This window comes from Lynx canadensis, chromosome A1 (genome assembly GCF_007474595.2).
Source record: "Lynx canadensis isolate LIC74 chromosome A1, mLynCan4.pri.v2, whole genome shotgun sequence".
Classification (NCBI taxonomy): domain Eukaryota; kingdom Metazoa; phylum Chordata; class Mammalia; order Carnivora; family Felidae; genus Lynx; species Lynx canadensis.
Genome location: NC_044303.2, coordinates 87,587,974 through 87,609,012, shown reverse-complemented (window position 1 = coordinate 87,609,012; position 21,039 = coordinate 87,587,974). Strand labels below are relative to the sequence as shown.

General features: G+C 48.9%; 1 protein-coding gene across 1 annotated transcript in view; it reads right to left on the bottom strand.

Annotated features, from left to right (window-relative positions):
• Nucleotides 1-650: 650 nt before the first annotated feature.
• The window catches only part of ZNF496 (zinc finger protein 496), a 34,963-nt gene continuing 14,574 nt past the window's right edge, over nt 651-21,039 (bottom strand). The window contains 7 exon segments of the mRNA XM_030315430.1: nt 651-897; nt 899-1,361; nt 1,364-1,452; nt 1,697-1,721; nt 6,978-7,091; nt 8,073-8,180; nt 8,805-8,937. Coding sequence (XP_030171290.1) covers nt 720-897; nt 899-1,361; nt 1,364-1,452; nt 1,697-1,721; nt 6,978-7,091; nt 8,073-8,180; nt 8,805-8,937 — 1,110 coding nt within the window. The 3' untranslated portion in view covers nt 651-719.

The following is a 21,039-nucleotide window of genomic DNA, read 5'->3' as shown; positions in this document are numbered from 1 at the left end:
GCCCCCCCCTTCCTGGACTCGATGGACTGCACGTCCATCCAAAACCACCTATGAAGACCCTTCAAGGGTACAAAGAAACAGCATTTAGGAGTGGGTGTGCTACAGTTTAAAAATGGGGCTTTGCCTTAGATAAGCTCCTGTTCCCTAATAAGCAGACACCATCACAAATAAAAGGGTAGGAGTTTCCCTTCTGCAGGAGCTATAAAGCCCCCAAGCACGGTTTGAGCCTGAAAAGGGCTGCCTGATAGCAGTGGGTTGTTTCTATGGGCCAAGAGGTGATGGAGACTCAGCCTTCTGATGACAGGATGCGGCCTGGTGTTCGGCCCTGTGGTCACAGGCCCACAGGCCGCACCCTGCCTTATTGCCACCCTCAGCCCATCAGCACACCCCAAGCTTCTTGCTGCCGGACAGCAGTGCAGGTACCCCCAGACCTCAGTACAGGGGAAGGGAGGTACTTGACACTGGCTGGCAAGGGCCAGACCCCGGGGGGTGGTCCCATCCCTCCCTGCCAGGGAAGCTCTGGAGGGACGGTTCTCTAGGACCTGCAGAGATGAAGAGTCACAGCTGGTGGAGACGCACCCTCCCTGCTTTTTGGCACGGCCGAGACAGAGCGCATGCTCAGTCGGCCACTATCTCATTTCTACCTGAGAGCGAAGGGTGGGAGGACGGAGCTTCTGTCCCGGGCAGGTGCACCGCGGGAGGGGCCAGGCCGGGCCGCCTCAGTAGGAGTTGAGGGCCTGCTTGGAGCGACGCTTCAAGTGCAGGCGCTGGTGGCGAAGCAGGTCGCAGTTCTGAGAGAAGCTCTTGACGCAGTAGCGGCACTGGAAGGGCTGCGCCGTGCCCCGTAGGTGCGCGCTGCTGCGGTGCCGCGCCAGGTGCTCCGGCCGCTGGACGCCCGCCGCAGTCACAGCACTGGAAGGCTAGCAGGCCGCCCGGGCCCCCGCCCACGGCCCCCGCCGCGTTCGGCTCGGTCTTTGGCACCGGCTCCAGTCCACCCGTCGGCAGGTGTATCCGCCTGTGAGACAGCAGGTGCGAGTTGAGGCGGAAGCTCTTTCCGCAGGCGCAGCAGCGGTTAGGGCTCTGCGCCTCGTGGCTCTCCAGGTGGCCGTCCAGGTCCTCGCTGTCGCTGAACAGCTCCCCGCACACCGAGCACTCGTGCGGCTTCTGCTCCTTGCGGCTGCGCAGGTGCCGGATGAAGTTGACCCTCCAGCGGAAGATCTTCCCGCAGTTGGGGCAGATGTAGGACTTTTTGGATGACGTCTGCACCTCGTCCCCAGGCTCTGCGCCGCTGCGGTGGGAGGCGGGGAGGCTGCGCGGCTTCTCGGCGGGGCCCCGCGGCTCATCAGTGCAGTAAGGGCGAGCTGGGAGTCCTCGTCTCCAGAGCTGGACAGGACGATCTCGATGGTCACCTCCTCGTCCAGGCCGTTCTCGGGGGTCAGCGCGTCCCTCCGGCTACAGGGAAGCCACGCGGAAGTTCATTCAGTGCTGCTGCCCATGCCACAAGCCCTGCCCCTGCAAAGGCTCCCCAGGGAGGTTCAGAGTGGATTCTCTTCCCCTTCCCTGTCCTGTTCCCTAAGGCCCCATCACACAATCCTTTCCTTCCTCCTTTCTAGACAGAGACCCCTACAAGCTCTAAGGACTTTGTATTTGTCAGTGTGAAGTCTTGGCCATTTACACATCAGTTAACACCACTTACCTAATGTCATAGGGCACGTTTAAAGCTGTCAGGAAAGAGAAAGACACCATATTCTAGAAAGGCAGTGCCAGGAAGGTACCAGCTACCATGTGCTGAGCACTGACAAGCTCCAGGGGCTCTGTGGCACTTGTGACATGAACAGCCCTGTTTGTTCCTGGACATAAGTCACTGATGTATTATTTGCCAAATTATATACACGCACAAACTTGGGTGACACACTCTGGGCTCAGGGTTGAAGGGGAGTCAGGCTCGTTGTGCTCACCTCAGGTCTATTCAACAGTACCCTACACCCAGGTCAGCTTTCCCTCAGTGTCACCTCTGATGCCTGCCAGCCGCCCCCAGTGGTGATGGGTAGAGCTGCTCTGTACTTTATACTCTAGACTGCAGCGGACATATCCATGAATCCTGAGTCTGTGATGTTAGAAGATGGGTGGGGAGTGGGGTGATAGTCGTAGCCCCAGGCCCACCACGCAAGCTCCCATCTGGTTCTGCTCTTCCCTCACTGTGTGAGATGTGGGACCTGAGGTGGGGGCGGGCGGGGAGTGCTGCGAGACCCCCTTGAGGTCTTAGCAGGAATTGAGATGTTAGCAGAAATATGCTGATTCTGGATTAGTCCTCTGGAGGAAGGAGCATTCTGTGAGGTTAGGGAACCTGAGGGTGGGTGGAGCTGGAGATACAGAAGCAGGGCAGGGTACCCAGAAGCCACAGAGCATGGGGCAGACACCAGGCAGCAGCAGGGCCATGAAGCACTTGTTCCCAAGGGGACTAGGGTTAAGGGGAACACGCACAACATGAGACCTGGGGAATAAAGACTTGAGAACCTGGAAAATTCCCACTTTTATCCACACTGACAAAATACAACGTATGCTCTGGAGAGAATGCCCAAGTGGCCGGATAAACATTTGGTAAAGAGATTCTGGGTGTAACCCACGGAGGGGAGGCAATCCAGGAAAGAGCTGCAGAGGACCCTCTGGTCTGGTTGACCTGAATGCCTGTGAACTGCACTGTGAGCAGGGACGCTGCCAACTCAGACTAAAAAGCAAGAGACCTTAGGAAGGCTGTCAGACTTCTGGGATTCACAGAGTAGTCCAGCAGAGCTATCTGGAGACACATGGGAGTTGGCCTTGATGAAAGAGGGCTGGCTCAATGGCCGTCCCCAGGCAGACAGGATGCTACAGCAGCCTGGGCCCAAGGGCGATCAGAGTGCTGGCCAGAGATTGATCCCAAGCCTTAAGTTCAAGTTTATTTATTTTGAGAGAGAGAGAATGAATGAGTGTGCACATGAGCAGGGGAGGGGCAGAGAGAGAGAGAGACAGGGAGGGAGAGAGACAGAATCCAAGAGGGTTCTGTGCTGAGTCGCACAGAACCCAACTTGGTGCTCAAACTCATGACCATGAGATCACGACCCGAGCCAATATAAAGAGTCAGACGTTTTAACACACTGAGCCACCCAGGTGCCCCAACCTTTCTTTTTTTAAAAAAATTTTTAATGTTTATTTTTGAGAGAGAGACAGAGTGCAAGCAGTGGAGGGACAGAGAGTGGGAGGCACAGAATCTGAAGCAGGCTCCAGGCTCTGAGCTGTTGATACAGAGCCCGGCGTGGGGCTCAAACTCATGAACCACGAGATTCATGATTTGAGCCGAAGTCGGACCCTTAACCAACTGAGCCACCCAGGCGCCCCAAGCCTTAAGTTCTAATGGAATTTGCCCTACTGGGCCTCAAACTTGCTTGGGAACCTTTCTTCTTCCAATTTTCCCCTTTGGGATGAAAGGTCTATCCTATGCCAGCCTGAGCACTGCACTTTGAGAAGTACAGCACTGGATGTGTGGTTTCACAGATTCACAGCCAGAGAGGATGTGCCTTGGGTCTCACCTCTACCTGATCTACAGGACATTCAGATAAAGGTTACAGATGCAGAGCTGGTGCTGGAAGAGATTAAGGGATGTCCAGAGAGGGTGAATACACTTTGCATGGGAAGAGAACACGGACTTTGCAAGACACGAGGGTGGATGAGCTGAACTGCAGCCCCCTTAAAAATCCATAGATCCAAGTCCTAACCCCAGTACCTCCGAATATGAGCATATTTGGAAATAAAGCATTTCAAGAGGGAATTAAGTTAAAATGAGGTCATTAGGGCAGGACCTGCTCCACCAGGTGTCCTTGTAAGAAGATTGGGGCACAGACACTCAGAGATGGATTTCGAGAAAACACAGGGAGGAGACTGCCCATCCACAAGCCAAGAAGGGGGAGGGGGGCTCAGAAGCCCACCATGTGGCCACCTTCATTCATCCTAGCCGTGCAGCCCTCCAGAATTCTGAGAAAATCCACCCTTGTTTGAGCCTCCCGGTCTGTGGTATCTTGGTATCGCAGCCCTCCGAGACTAATAGAATGCACATGGGAGGACATCCACTCAGATCAGAAAGTTAACAAAAATAGATGTGGAGCTTCTGAAGAGGGAGGAAGAAATCAACAGTAATGCTGTTGTGTGTCATCAATACAACCATGTGAAGAATCCCTAGTAGGTAACATGAGACTCCGAGGTGTGCCCAGAGCAGCAGGAAGAGAGTAACAGGGAGCTCTTGGCTCAGCACTGATGAGTACAAGGTGTGTGGGGACGGACCGCAGGGGCGCTGAACTGAGTAGTAGGGTAACGGTGGGGTAACAGGCAAGAATTACTGATCTATCTATATGCTTTTACATGAACTATTTAATCCTCAACAACGAGGTCCATCTGAGGGCACCTGGCGGGGGCGCTCAGTCCTTTAGGTGTCCAGACTCTTGAATTCAGGTCGTGACCTCACGGTTCGTGGGTTCAAGCCCATGCTGGGCTCTGGGCAGACGGTGTGGAGCCTGCTTGGGATTCTCTGTCTGTCTCTCAAAATAAATAAATAAACATTAAAAAAAGAAAAAGAACCATAGTAACCCCACCTGGCAACTATGATGATTACGCCTGTTTGGCAGGTGAAAAATTTAAAGCAGAGGGAGAAAGCAGCCCTAGGTTTCAGGAGAGCTGTGGCCAGGCTGTGCTGCAGGCAGGAAACGGCCAGACTGGCGTGTGAGCCGGGAGCAGAGGCACATGCCTTGGCTCGCAGCTGACGTGTCCTGAAGAGCACTCTGTGCACTGGAAATGAACAGACCCCCAAGAGCCAGAGGGGCTGAGGGGCAGCGTGGACTGAAAGTAAATAAAAAAAAATAAAGGCATTATAAAAAATATATTCTTAGAATGTTAGAGTGGGGAGGCTTACTTACAAGACAAAAACCAAACAGGAGACGATGAATAAATTTACATTTTTAAAATGCAGAACAAGATTATAGGCTGAAAGACCTAGAAAGTTTAAAAAAAGTGGGAAGAATCGTGTGCATATATGTAAGAGGCCCTTAATGTTGAGTTTCTATGAAATTCTCTCAGAGAATACCAGCTTGGTAATGTGAAGGGTATAGCCCAGATGTTGTGCATCTGACCACATGGCTTCATATCTGCAGTGCAGGGTGTTCCTGGGCCCCTGACTTCAGACCACGTGCCCCAGATGCACAACAGAGACATCACAGTACCTCTTACAGGCTAAATATCTGTCTCCCCCAGTACTCATACGTTCGAGCCTGCGTTAGGCAGTGCGGCCTTTGTGGGGGGTGGGGGTGGTGGTGGCTAGGTTTAGACAGTGGGACCTACTGGTGTTGGGACCCTTGTGTTGGGATGAGAGCCTTTACAAGAAGAGAAGAGACAGGACAGATCCATGTTGTCTCCTTCCAAGAGCACACAGGGAGAAGGCAAGCGTCTACGAGCCGGGAAGAGTCCTAACTACTTACAGGATGTGCTAGCACTACCATCTCAGACTCCCCCCACCTCCAGACTGTGAGAAATAAATCCCTTTCGTCTAAGCTGCCCCATCTACACTGTCTTGCAGAATCAGCCTGTGCTAAGACAGTATGCATCTTGGAAGGTGCCAGAAGGACCCAGTGCACACAATCTCGTTGAGAACTTACAGTGGTGCTGCACTTGGGCCCTAAACAGAGCTCACCAAATGTGAACAGGGAAAAGCCAACAAAAAGGATGAACGAATATTAACTAGTCGACTCACAGAGGAAATGTGGGAAGCGAAAAGACACGTTCCATCTCTGTGCAGCACTGAGATGCACTGGTGATTGGCACGAATGGATGGGCCCGTAGCATCTTGCGTGGGCACGGCTGTGCAGGTACAGACCCCTCCCCTGATGTCACACAGCATGGGCCACCAAAACAAACCAGTGCCTGTTCCTGGGAATCCAGCACCTCCCCAATCTCAGACGGCAACCTTGGCCTGTGCCATTTCAGAAGAGACTGTGTCAGGACCCAGGAAGGGGAGTGGAGGTGAGAGCACTCCATGTTGGTGAACACCCGTCCCCCTTGTGAAATGACGCCAGTGGGGGTGAGACACACTGTGGGCAGGGAGGTGCCAGCAAGGACCCAACATGCCTCTGGGGGTATTGCTGAAGCCTGCATGAACGATCACCCTCAGCACACAGATTTACACACACACATAAATGACTGTGGGCCCTGCATGAAGCTGCATGGAAATACCACAATCCCACGCAAGTCTTGCCTCCAGATGCCACCAGGGGTCAAAGAGATCATGCGTTAGCCCGTCTTCCTATCTGAGGGAAATCTCCATGACCCAGTGGGCTCCAGGGAGAACCAGAGCTTGGGTCTGGTGTTTGGAAGGAGGTCTGAACCCGAGACCAATAAGGCTGGCTGTATTTTAGTCCTTGCTTCTGCAGGTGGTGACTTTCACCATCACTCAGAGTGCATGCTGGCCACTCCTGTGAGGCTCTGACTCCTTGTCCAGAGGGCCCCTCAACTCGGCCATCCCAGACCTGGTCTTAATTCCTGGACTCAGATCAGGGACTCTGACCCTACATCACAGCCCTGCTTCAACCTGCAGAGGAGGGCAAAGAAGGGAGGTTCTCCAAACCTGAGGGATCCAGGCAGAACAGAACCAGCCCAAGCAGCTGCAGCTGGCAGGGGTCCCGAAGAGTCCAGTTCCTGACCCCACCCTACCTCCCAGCCGCACACACGCACCACACAGGACACCACACACACGTGCACTTTCACATGCCTCACACCAGACACCAAGTGCACAGGCACGCACACATGGACCCCACCACACAGCACACAGGCAGGTAGACATGTGCTCACGCACACCACACTACACACCAGCACACACCATGCTACACCCCCTACCATGTACATTGTTGCTCGCATACACACTGCACACCGCCCCCCACTCTCCCCACCCCCTTTACCTGGGCAGGTGCTCTGGGTGAGTGCCGTCTGCTGGCAGGTCTGGAACTCGGGCACCTGCAGCTCATCCCGTTTCCTTCTCTCTTCCACCTGGAATGGCTGGAGACCTGGGAAGTCTTTCCAGAGAAGAAAATGGAGAAACTGATTTGCCCTGCAGTTGCCAGCCTCACATATGCCCTGCTGTGATCTGGGAGCAGCCCTGGGCAGCCGCTTGGTAAGGCGGAATGGCCAGCAGCAGGAACATGGGCTCTGACACCAGACAGAATCCGTGTGGATGTGGATGCCGTCTGGTCCTGAGGGCATCCCTGTGCTCACCGCCACTCTGTGGTGGGGTTTGTGCAGGCTTCAGCACGGGGCCCTGCACCCACGGATACAGACCCAGCCGGGGCAGAGGGAGCACAGGGGCCGCCGCCTCCACGTGCCGGAGAGTCTGCACCTCATCCCAGCTGGGGGTGGTGAGCCACAGCCTGGTCTGATTTGCCAGCTTCAGGTCCCAGAGGGGCCGAGGTGTGGAGCTGCTGCCCATACGGTGCAAAGTGTGTCTCCCTGAAGGGGTGGACATCTCATGGCATCAGGCACGGAGTTCTGGTGACATGGACTGCCCCAGGGCAGGGAGGTTGTGGGAAAATGCTGCTGAGCTGTGCTGCTGTCCAGTCAGCCCCAGCACCTCTCTGTGCCTTGGTTTCCTCACATAAACCAGACTGGCCAGGCTTCCAGAGGTGCTATGCCTGGTGCCTGGCCAGGAGAAGCTATGGCCTCCTCCTCCTCCTCCCCGGCCTCACTTCTGGAGAGTACCTGACCTCACATGTGGGAGTTGGGGGCAGGGGGGCACCTGTTCGGCACAAACCAGCACTGCTTACAGTAAGAAAGACTTCTGTCACACCCTGGGCTCTGGCTGAGGGCAGAGTGATCCCCACACCCAACAGAACTGAAACCTCACAGTGTTTCTGGAAGAGTCAGGGAAGAGGCCAGGCATGTTCCAGCAAGACAGAGTGTGGGATGGGGGGAGGGGGGGACACTGGGCTGCAGAGGGAGGCTGGAGAGGCTGGCCTGCCCTGGCCAGCAGCAAACTCCCCCCCTCTGCAACCATCACTCACCCAAGTAAGAAACCTGGGGCACGTCCTTCCCTTGCAGGTCCTGCAACTCTGGAACCCGGGGCTCGTTCTCCTCTCCCTGGGAGAGATGCAGCTGGGTGCCCGGGTCACCTGTTCATGGAGAGGAGGACACAGTTGTCACTGAGGTGTCTGCACAGGAGCCCAGGCCAGATGGAGGGGGGGACCTCCGCACCAGGGCAGATGCACCCGCAGGGGCCATGAGGGGCCATGGGGCATGCAGGGAGGGGGCAGGACAAGGAGCACATGAAAGGAAGAGCTTTGGGATGAGCGCATATCCTTTGGGGCTGTCAGGAAATCAGACGTGAAGAGAGCCATAGAAGAATGACAGAAAACCAGGGTGCCTGCGTGGCTCAGGTCATGATCTCACGGCTTGTGAGTTGGAACCCCGCATTGGGCCATGTGCTGACAGCTCAGAGCCTGGAGCCTGCTTTGTGTGTCTCCCTCTTTCTCTGCCCCTCCCCCACTCATGCTCAGTCTCTCTTGCTCTCTCAAAAATAAACAAACGCTAAAAAAAAAAAATGGCAGAAAACCAGACGCACAGGAAACATGTTGCATTTGGTTTTGTATGAAACAGCCAGGCGAGCCTGATCTACATGTGGCAGACAGAGGGTGGGTGATGGTCAATCTGCAAAGTGCCCATGAGGTCTGGGGTGAAAAGCAATCAGATGCCGGCCCCCCCAGTCTCTGGCCTCAGGAGAGAGGGGTAAGTCTTACTTGGAGGCAGCGAGACCCCACAGTCCTCCCCGATGATGAACTCTCCATAGAAGCCTGTCTGCGCAGGGTCTAGAAGGGACCAGTCCTCTTGGGAGAAGCAGAAAATCATATCCTTGAAAGGAGAAACCCGGTTCTGAAACCACAGGGGGACAACGAGGATGCCTGAGTCCAGGGAAGCTCTGAACCAGGGGAAAGCAAGCTGGGATGGAGGGCAGAGCCCCTCGAGACCCCAGCCACATAAGCCCCAGGAAGGGAAGGCAGAGAGGCTGCCCCAGCTGTAGCCTGAGATGACCTCACACGGATCGGGTTCAGCATAATCCCAATGGCAGATGCCTCTCAGGGACAGGATGGCCACTGATCATTCACTGGCTTCCTTGTCAGTGCTGGGGCAGCCTGACACCCTCAGCTCCGAGGTGGGTACATGGGGGGTGTCCAACTGAATCACCAACGCAGACATTGCATTTTTAGAGTTTACGCTGCATATGTGCAAAGTACAAGCTTGTTCACTGCAACATTAATGATTCCAGGTGACAGTGAAAGAATCCGACATCTGTGCCCAGTGTCACAGAACTAAGCTACTTCCCAGCAGGAACATCACACACCGGTGAGGAGGAACGAGGGCCTGTCTGTACCAAGAAGGAATCCCTCTAAGGGATTCACCCATGGAAAAAGCACCCATGTGGAAGGTGGTCTAGATGGTCCCCACGTGCCAAGTGTCCAGAAGTCTGGTACGCTGCCTGCTGCTATAGAGGGGCCTATGGTTAGTGCTACATGGAGACTTTGCCTTCTTTCTTTTTTTAAAAAAAATTTATTACTGTCTTTTTAAATTACGTAGGCTCCACACCCAAGGTGGGGCTTGAACTCAGGACGCTGAGATCAAGTGTTGGATGATCCACCGACTGAGCCAGCCAGGTGTCCTGACAAGGAGACTTTTCTTATACTTTGAGTCATGAACCATGGCAATTTTTAATTTAAAAAGTGATAGCATATGCATAATACCAGGATACCATAACAATAAAGAAGGGCCCCTGGGGCTTAGTCGGTTAGGCGTCCGACTGCAGCTCAGGTCATGATCTCACAGTTTGTGGGTTCGAGCACCATGCTGGGCTCTGTGCTGAGAGGTCAGAACCTGGAGCCTGCTTCAGATTCTGTGTCTCCTTCTCTCTGCCCCTCCCCCGTTTGCACTCTCTCTCCCTCTCAAATACAAATACAATAAACATTAAAAAAAAAAATAAATGAAGATATCCTCTGCAAAATGGAACTACAAGATCTCTGCCAGCTGAAGCATGAAGTGAGGGTTTCAAGTTTCCTGTGAATGTTACAAGACAAATGGATGGTAACAATAAATGTCATGTAAACATTGTTCATTTTGGGGGCACATGGGTGGTTCAGTCGGTTAAGCATCCAACTCTTGGTTTCAGCTTAGGTCATGATCTCACGGTCTGTGAGTTTGAGCCCTGCATCAGGCTCTGTGCTGACAGCCCAGAGCCTAGAGCCTGCTTCAGATTCTGTGTCTCCCTCTCTCTCTACCCCTCCCCTGCTCATACTCACTCTCTCTCAAAAATAAATAAAACATTAAAAACATGAAAAAGAATTCATAGTCTTTCATTAATTTTTTAATGTTTATCCACACATTTCTGAGAGAGCGACAGCATGAGCAGGGAAGGGGCACAGAGAGAGGGAGACAGAATCCCAAGCAGGCTCTGCACCATCAGCATGGAGCCCAATGTGGGGCTTGAACCCATGAACCATGAGATCATTACCTGAGCCGAAATCAAGAGTCGGATGCTCAACCGATTGAACCATGCAGGTGCCCCATAAACTCTTTAAAGGTCAATCATCAGGAATATAAGTGAAATTTAACAGTCGTAGGTTTATAATTACTTCTTGGTTTTTCTTTGCCCAAGCAAAGGTTAAATCTGATTAAAAAGATTATAAGTGTTATGCTCCTCTGGGTCCTGGAGGGTGTAGGAAAACGGGTCCTCACACATGCTTAGCAGAAATGCATGTTTCTGGACATTTGAGAGAATGCTAACAGAAGCACACCCATTCTACTTCTGGGAAATTTTCCTAAGGAATCCTCAGAGATATATGCAAAAATGTGTGTGAAACAACATGGAACACGCTGTTTGGGAGAATTGCGCGAGGATTCTTTTGTTCTGCACACTTTTCCCTAGTGGCTGAAGACTGCCCTGAGCGTGTAGTATGTAGCTAGCTCTAGGACATGGACTTATTTCAGAGTATGGTTCTGTCAATAATGTTCGGGTTTTCCCCAATTCTTTGCTACTAAGAGCAACGGTCCAATGAACTCCCTCATCAGTCTCCCTGCCCACGAGCAAGTGTCTCCAGGGTCGACATGAACACACCTCTTCCCCAATATTAAATATTCCCACATCGTTCTTCCAGTGGGGTACCCACAACTGTACTCCACAGGCAACGCACCTTACTGTTCACCCACATCTTTGCCAAACCTGGCAAGGCCACGTCTATGGTTCTAATGACACTGTGGGCAAGGAGCAATCAGCAGTGGAACTACCCTTTTCTCGATGAACATTTTTCTCATGGGTTTATGGGCCAATCTGCATCTGTCTTCTTTGAAATCCAAGTGTATTTTCTTTGCACGTTTTTCTATTTTCTCATGGTTCCTTTTCCTAATTTTTTTAACCAGCTTATTTAAAATTGCAGACGTATGTGTCTCTTATAAAAAAAGTTAATATTATTTTAATTTTAAAATTAAAAAAAAATCCAATGTTGCATTAAAAAAATCAGTAATATTAGTGGTATAGAATGAACTGTTTGAAAAAACAGAACAAAACACAAAAACCTCACACCTCATGACAAAAACACAAAACAAAAAAACCCCCAACCAAAACCAGAACAAAGAACAAAAACAACAAAATCTTGAAATGAATCAAAGACCCATATGTAAAAAATCACAACTATAAATTTCCAGAAGAAAATTCTGTGTGACCCTGGGTAGACAGAGATTCATTAGGACATAAAAAGTATATATTACAAAAGAAAAACACGGGACCTCTGATGTCCAATCTTCATAAGACATCAAAACAATGAAAAGGCAAACTGTAGAAGAGTGATAGAAAATATTTCCAATAATATATCAAAGGACTTTTATCCAGCATATATATATATATACCACATATGTGTGTGTGTATATATATATATATATATACACACACACACACACACATATATTTTTACAAGTCCTTTTTAATTTAAAAACAAATTTTTTAAGTTTATTTATTTATTTTAAGAGACAGAGACAGTATGAGTGGGGGAAGGGCAGCTAGGGAGGGAGCGAAAGAATCCCAAGCAGGTGTTGTGCTGTCAGCACAGGGCCTAATGGGGGGCTCAAACCCATGAAGCCATGAGATCATGACCTGAACCGAAATCAAGAGTTGGATGCTTAACCAACTGGGCCACCCAGGGCGCCCTAATTTAGTTTTTATTTTAGAGAGAGAGAGAGTGTGAGCAGGGGAGAGGGACAGAGGGGCAGAGGGAGAGAGAATCTTAAGCAGGTTCTATGCTCAGCACAGAGCCTGACACAGAGCTCAATCCCATGACCCTGGGATTATGACCTGAGCCGAAATCAAGAATCAGATGCTCAACTGACTGAGCCACCTAGGCACTCCTATTTTACAAAGTTCTTGAAACAAAGTAAGATGTGGAGGGGGGTGGGGGGAAGGGTGCCTGGTTGGTTCAGTTGGTATGCATGAATCTCAGGGCCATGAGTTTAAGCTCCACATTAGGTATAGAGCTTACTTAAAACAAAACAAAACAAAAACTGCAGTAGCAACCCGTAAGCAGGGGAAAATATTTGGGCACTTCACGAAGATTAAAAGAAATGATCCACAGCACATGGAAAGATGAAAAACTTCATTAGTCACAGGGAATTGAAAAATTAAAACCATAAGATACCTATTTTAATGGGCAAAATAACACTTTTTCTAAAAAAAAATGACAATACCAGTAAATGTGAAGATGTGTAGCAAAAGGAACTCTCATTCATTACGTAGGAGTGTTGATTGGTAAACCATCACAGAAAACGCCATTTCTCATATAATCAATCACATCCTTACCCTACAAACAATTCCACTTCTGATAATCGCCCAAGAGAATAAAAAACCTGTATCCACAAAAGACATATAAATGTTCTAGAAATCTCACTCATATGGCCAAAGTGGAAAGGACCCAAAATGGGTTGACAAGTGACTGGGTAAACCCAGCTGTCAGTGTACAATGGAATACTACTCAGCAATAAAAAGGAACAATTGATAGACACGGGAGTGACGCTGAAATCACTGGGCTGAGTAAGAGAAGCCTGCACAAAAGACCACGTACTATAGGATTCCATTTACAGAAAATTCTAGAATGAGAGAAAATCATCTACAGTGGCAAAAGGGAGATCATGGCTGGCCTGGGTGTGAGAGCAGGACTTGCAAACGGGCACAGGGGAATTTCTGGGATTTGATAGAGAGGAGATGTTTCTATGTTGACTGGGGTCATAGTTATGTGAGTGCAGACACTTGTCAAAAACTATCCAAACTTGGGGTGCCTGGGAGACTCAGTCAGTTTTTAAGTGTCCAACTTCAGCTCAGGTCATGATCTCATGGTCTGTGGGTTCAAGCCCCATGTCGGGCTCTGTTCTGTAAGCTCAGAGCCTGGAGCCTGCTTTGGAGTTCTGTGTCTCCCTCTCTCTCTGCCCCTCCCCTGCTCATGCTCTCTCTCTTCCTCAAAAATAAACATTAAAACATTAAAAAAAATAAATAAACTAATAGAGTATTTAAAAATGTGTGAAGTCGAATCAGGAGTTTGGAACAGGCTTCTCAAACTCACATATGCCTACGAACCACCTAGGCATCTCAGTAACGATGCACTCTGCATCAGAGGTCTATAGAGGAGGCCTGAGAGGTGCATTTGAACAAGCTGTAAGTGGCTTTGCTCCCAGAAGAGGTCGGTATGATGGAAGCCTGTCCTCCCAAACGAGTTCCACAGGATGAAGCTGGAGCTGAGAAAGCCATGGTTTGCAGGACAGAATCTGATGTTGGTTTCAAAGGGGATTAGAAGGTCCATCCCAAATACGCCACTTTGGCATTAGGACTTTCAGTCAACTGAGAACAGGATCACAAAGTTCTCTACCCAGGGAGCCTGGGTGGCTCAGTTTGGTTGAGTGACTCTTGACCTCAGTTCAGGTCATGATCTCATGTTCGTGGTTCAAGCCCTGTGGAGGGTTGTGTTCTGTCAGTGCAGAGCCTGCTTGAGATTCTGTCTCTCTGCCCCTGCCCCACTTGCACAATACTTTTCTCTGTCTCTCAAAATAAACATTTACAAAACAAAAGCTCTCTACTCTCCCCCATCTGCCTAAATGAAGGACATGAAGCTTCCCTGTGAAAAGCACCCTGGTCTCCCACCCGCAAGGGCAAAATTACTCTTCATCTCCAGAGAGGACAGAACTGGACTCTTACCAGACCAGAGACAACAAAACACACTTGACCAAGTACCCTTGTTTTTCCATTACTCTCCAAATACTTGCCTTCCCATAATTTACCAACCCTCTGAGCTAACAATCCCTTTCCTCTGTCTTGTACTTCTCTGCAATTACCGCCTTGGGTTAAAATGGTGCATCAGTCAGCCTGCGGATCTGACTGCCTTCTTGGGGTTTTCATTTCATTTCTGTGAGGCAACCACAGGCACAGGAAATAAATCTTTTTAATCCTGTGACTCTGCATTGTGTCAATTCAATGTACAGGGGGCACTGAGCCTAACAGAGTCGAGGAAAAAGGTTTTTTTTCTCCCTGAAGGTGGTAACTGCCCCTGTTGGTAAACAGTTGAGAAATCAGAGCTCTCAGGGGCACCTGGGTGGCTCAGTCGGTTAAGCATCCCGACTTTGGCTCAGGTCATAATCTCACGGTTTATGAGTTAGAACCCCGCATTGGGCTCTGTTCTGACAGCTCAGAGCCTGGAGCCCTGCTTCGGTTCTGTGTCTCCCTCTCTCTCTCTGCCCCTCCCCCAGTCACACTGTCTCTCTGTCTCAAAAATAAATACACATCTAAAAAAAATTTGAAAGAAAAAAAAAGAAATCAGAGCTCTCAGATGGCAGTGTGGTTCTGGTTCTGCAGATTCTGAAGACAAAAGTGGAGGAGATGTAGAAACTGCTCACTTTAGCCTTGGATGGGTGTCTGGGAACAGAGCCCAAGTGGAAATAGGAACTAATCACAGTGGACAAAGTTAGCATCATGGAAGCAAACCCAGTGCCAGGGCCAGGTGGTGGATCTGTGATGCTCTACTTGCTGACAGAGTCTGACACAGTCTGACGCAGCCACCCTGGGACCCCCAGGGACTTCTGTCTCATGGGGAAATGCTCACATGTCAGGGAGAAGCAAGGATGTACAGTATAATCCCTGCAAGGGAGAAAAAACTGGCACAGGTAACTCTGGGCGCAAGTTCAACAAAACATTCGAAGATCTTCACAGGAACTGGGAACATGTAACACACTCCTGTGCTAAATCTTGCTCATTCCTCTTCTTTTTTTTTTTTTTTTTTTAGTGTCTATTTTTGGGAGGGGGAGAGAGAAACTCAAGCAGGCTGTGCACTGTCAACACGGAGTATAATGTGGGGCTTGAACCCATGAACTATGAGGTCATGACCTGAGCTAAAATTGAGAGGGACGTTTAACCAACTGACCCACTCAGGTGTCCAGTCTTGCCATTTTTATAAGGAGAGTGGATGGAGTACATAAATACGTCAATTTAAAACAGAGCTACTTTTCCCTGATTCCTGCCTCTAAGAATAGCTAAAATCCCAGCCCTTGATGCATAAACACACATGGGAGTCTGAATGGGGAGAGGAAGAAGGCTGGCGTGGACCCTGAGGAATCTCAAGGTGACGAGCTCTCTCATTCTTTATGTCTCATGCATCCCAACTTGAAGTGAATGCAGAGAAGCTGGCAAGCCAGAGACACCCCCCTCTCCCCACCCAGGTGCAGAGAAAAACAAACCCGAACAAAGCCTGTGGTCTCAGCCACGAGACCAGGAAAGGAGCAGCTGAGCCAGCCGGGCAATCACTGCTCTCCCTCTACCCAGCACCGCAGAAAACACCACAGCCCCCAGCTGCTCCTGTGGCAGAGAACGAACACCCTCATGAGGCTGATGCCAGGCATCCTGACACCCCACCTGCTGGGTGTAGTGGCCTCCGAGAGGGCTGAGTGGGAGCCAGGGCTCCTGTCCTGCTGGCTGGAACAGTTCACCCCTCCCCGCCCACCCCCACACCTGTGGTCATCTAGGGATACCATGTGGTCAGTTGGAGCTCTGCCCCAGTCAGGAGCCCCACTCCCTGGTGCCCATGGAGACTGAGGAGGGGGCTGGACTCCTTCCCTCCTGGCAGGAACAGGACAGGACAGCCCACCCTGAGTGGTCCTTCTGCTCAAGCAGGGTCAGAGGGAAAATCCACCTGAACAGGTTTCAAGGGGACCCAGAGTGTCATAACATAACATAGATAGTCAGGGGCACCTGGGTGGCTCAGTTGGTTAAGCATCTGACTTTAGCTCAGGTCATGATCTCAAGGCTCCTGAGTTCGAGTCCCATGTCAACCTCTGTGCTGACAGCTCAGAGCCTGGAGCCTGCTGCAGATTCTGTGTCTGCCTCTCTCTCTGCCCCTCCTTGTCCCCGTGCTCGCTCGCTCTCTCTCTCTCTCTGTCTCAAAACTAATAAACATTAAAAAAGAAAGAAAGAAGAAAGAAAGGAGGAAAGCAAGAAAATCACTGGCAACACCAAGAACCAGAACGATCTCAAAGTGAGTGAAACGGAAGATGTAAAAGAGCAAGTAATGGAATACAAGAACCGAGAACCTGAGAGCTCAGGGATGAGCTCACAGCAGAATGAAGGGCACAGGACAGTCTGTCAACCTGTGAAGACAGGAAAAAGCCCAACTGTGCCAGAGATGCTCTAACAGTCTCTGGTGCCTGTGGACTGCAAGAACATGTCCCAGACGGGCACACAGCATAGGGCCGAAAAACGCCTCCAAGAAACCAGGCCTCAATAATTCCCTTCTCTGGAAAAGATGTTAGACAGCTCATTCAGGAAGCAGAGCCAACCCCAAACAGGTAATCCAAGGAATCCACACCAAAACACATACTAATTAAACTTCCAAAACAGAATCTGAAAAGTGGCTAGAGGAAAATGACAGCTTCCCCACATGAGGAAGAAAATCCCCGTCTCTGTGAGAACCATGGAGGCAGGCAGCTGGGGGCCATATGCTTCAAGTACTGACAGGAATTGGGGCAGCGTGGGGCCCATGTCGGGAGAAAACACCTGCAGAATGGAGGGATCCAGGCATTCTCAGATGGATCACAACCAAGTCCATCTTGACCAGCAGACTCGCCCTGCAGGAAAGGCTGAAGGAAATTATCTAAGTGGAAAGGAAGCCAGAGAAGGAACCAAAAGGAAGAAAATGGTAAGCAAAAATAGGAGATGCACTAGGCTTTCCTTCTCCATTTAAGTTTTCTCAATAACTGACAGTCTGATGTAGTTCTAAATGTATCTTGGGGGGCGCCTGGGTGGTGCAGTCGGTTAAGCGTCCGACTTCAGCCAGGTCACGATCTCGCGGTCCGGGAGTTCGAGCCCCGCGTCAGGCTCTGGGCTGATGGCTCAGAGCCTGGAGCCTGTTTCCGATTCTGTGTCTCCCTCTCTCTCTGCTCCTCCCCCGTTCATGCTTTGTCTCTCTCTGTCCCAAAAATAAATAACGTTGAAAAAAAAAATAAAAAAAAAAAAAAATAAATGTATCTTGGGAGGCGCACTTGGGGGCTCAGTTGGTTGACCACCTGACTTTGGCTCAGGTCATGATCTTATGGTTCATGAGTTCAAGCCCCACGTCAGGCTCTATAGTGATAGCTCAGAGCCTGGAACCTGCTTCGGATTCTATGTGTGTGTCTCTCTCTCTGCTCCTCCCCTGCTTGTGTGCACACTCTTTCTCTTTCTGTCCAAAAAAAAAAAAAAAAAAAGTATCTAGAGGAACTAGTTAAATCACCTTTTTAAAAAGAAACTTTATTTTTTTATTTTGGAGAGAGAGCACAAATGGGGGAGAATCTCAAGCAGGCTCTATGCTCACTCAGCACAGAGCCGACATGGGACTCAACCCCATGACTCTGAGATCATGACCTGAGCCAAAATCAAGACTCAAGACACCCAATCAACTGAGCCACCCAGGCAACCCCTAGTCACTTTTAATACAAAAGGGGGGGGGGGATGAAGGGATGTTAAGGGCTGTGATAAGATAAATATCTCTCTATATATCTATATGTATAATATAGAGGTATATCTGGATATGGATATATTGATTTCTGGTTTGAATCAATAAAATCAATACATATACATCTGTATACATCTATACGCACACAGATATATATATATATACATATAGATACATACATACATACATACATACATACATAATTTAATACCCACAGCAATCACTAAAAAAGCTGCATGACAGATTCTTTGATTGACCAAACTTTAGTCAGGCTCCCAAATCTTCTCCTGGGGCCATCTGTGGCCCTCCTATAAGGCACCTCCTTATAAAACACACATTTTTGGACACCTGGGTGGTTCAGTCGGTTGAGTGTCCGACTCTTCAATTTCAGCACAGTCATGGTTCGTGGGTTCGAGCCCCATGTTGGGTTCTGCACTGGTGGCACGGATCCTGCTTGGGAGTCTCTGTCTCCCTCCCTCTCTGTCCCTCCTGAGCTCATGCACACGCGTGCTCTCTCTCTCAAAATAAAGACATATTAAAAAAAATAAAAACTTTAAAAACTTTTTAAAATTGTATAATATAAAACAAAACGCACGTTTAGTAAGAACGCTGATAAGTCAGTTTAACCAGAACCCCAACCCTTGATACCTGATTAGTTTCCTTATTGTCCATCACCCCTACGTGAAGTCTGATGTCTGTGGCCTGCCTTTGGTGAGAATCCTGTTAGGTCAGTTTAGCTGGAACCCCATCTTATCCCTGATGTTTCCTCCTAGTAATGTTTTGTCCACAGACCTCCCTACCCCATACTCCCTGGCCGTAAACTCCCACTTGCCATTGCTGTATTTGGAGGTGAGCCTCAGCTCTCTCCACACGATCCCTACCATGTTCCCCATGTGGTCCTGAATAAAGTCTGCCTTACCATCTGTAACAAGTGTCACTGAATATTTTAATAATATAAAGACATATACTTGACAACACACTAGGTAAGTCAAGATGGAAAGCTACAGAATGTTCAGGTAACCCAGAGCAAGGCAAGAAAAAAAAAAAGAGAAACGAAAAACAGAACAAATGGGAAAAAAGGCATGTCAATTATTACATTAAAATATAAATGGTCTATGGGAATGCAAACTGATGCAGCCACTCTGGAAAACAGTATAGAGGTTCCCCCCCAAAAAATAAAAATAGAACTACCCTACGACCCAGCAATTGCACTACTAGGCATTTATCCACGGGATACAGGTGTGTTGTTTCTAAGGGACATGTACACCCCCATGTTTACAGCAGCACTATCAACAATAGCCAAAGTATGGAAAGAGTCCAAATGTCCATCGATGGATGAATAAAGATGATAAAGATACACACACACACACACACACACACACACACACACACACACACACAATGGAGTATTACTCGGCAATCAAAAAGAATGAAATCTTGTCATTTGTAACTACGTGGATGGAACTGGAGAGCATTATGCTAAGTGAAATTAGTCAGAGAAAGACAAGTATCATAGGACTTCACTCACATGAGGACTTTAAGAGACAAAACAGATGAACATAAAGGAAGGGAAGCAAAAATAATATAAAAACAGGGAGGGGGACAAAACATAAGAGACTCATAAATATGGAGAACAATAGAGGGTTACTGGAGGGGTTGGGGGAGGGGGGATGGGCTAAATGGGTAAGGGGCACTAAGGAATCTACTCCTGAAATCACTGTTGCACCATATGCTAATTTGGATGTAAATTTAAAAAAAAAATTAAAAAAATAAATGGTCTAAATAAGACCTTTTTTTTTTTTTAAAGTAAACTCTATACCACACATGGGGTTTGAACTCACGACCCTGAGATCAAGAACTGATGCTCTACCAACTGAGCCAGTCAGGTGCCCCTAAATTCATCACTTAAAACACAGCGATTGGCAGAGGGGATTAAAAAACCTCATCTGGGGCACCTGGGTGGCTCACTCAGTTAAACGTTAAGCGTCTAACTCTTGGTATTGGCTCAGGTCATGATTTGTGAGATGGAGCCCTGAGTTGGGCTCTGTGCTGACAGCATGGAGCCTGCTTGGGATTTGCTCTCTCCTTCCCACTCTGCCCCTCCCCCACCAGTGCTTTATCTCTCCAAATAAATAATAAAGTAAACTTTAAAAAATTTTATATATTTAAAATTAATAAAAAACAAAAAACCTGACCCAAATATAGGCTATCTAAATTTTTTTATGTTTATTTATTTTTGAGGGGGGGAGAGAGAGAGAGAGAGCGAGCACACAAGTGGGAGAGGCCCAGAAAGGGGGAGACAGAAGACCCAAAGTAGGCTCTCAAGTGAGCGCAGAGCCCCACGTGGGGCTCGATCTCATGAACCATGCTATCGTGACCATGAGCTGAAACCAAGAGTCAGACGCTTAACCGACTGAGCCACCCAGGTGCCCCTAACTATATGCTATCTAAAAGAAACTCACCTCAAACATGATGATTTGGCAGGTTGGAAGTAAAAAGATGGAAAGTATACATTACACAACCATTAATCAAAAGGAACAAGAGTAGGTATATTAATACCAAATGAGATAGAGCAAAGAAAATTACTAGAGACGTTATATAATAAAAGGGTAGTCCGTGAAGGCATAGCAATCCTAAATGTGTATGTACCAAACAACAAAGCTGAAAAATATACAAGGCAAAAACTGACAGAACTCAAAGGAAAACAGACAATCAATTACTATTGACTTCCATATCCCGCTCTCAACTGATAGACAATAAGAAAGTAACTTGATAGCACCACCAAACAAGAGGTTCTGATCAACTTCTATAAAACACTTCACCCAACACCAGCAGAATATATATCCTGTTTTTATGTGTGCACAGGACTATACCAAGACAGACCATACACTGGGTCATCAAAATCCTGGAGGGAGAGGAGAAACTCCCAACAAATTTGAAAGAAATACAGAGTATGTTCTTGGATCATAAT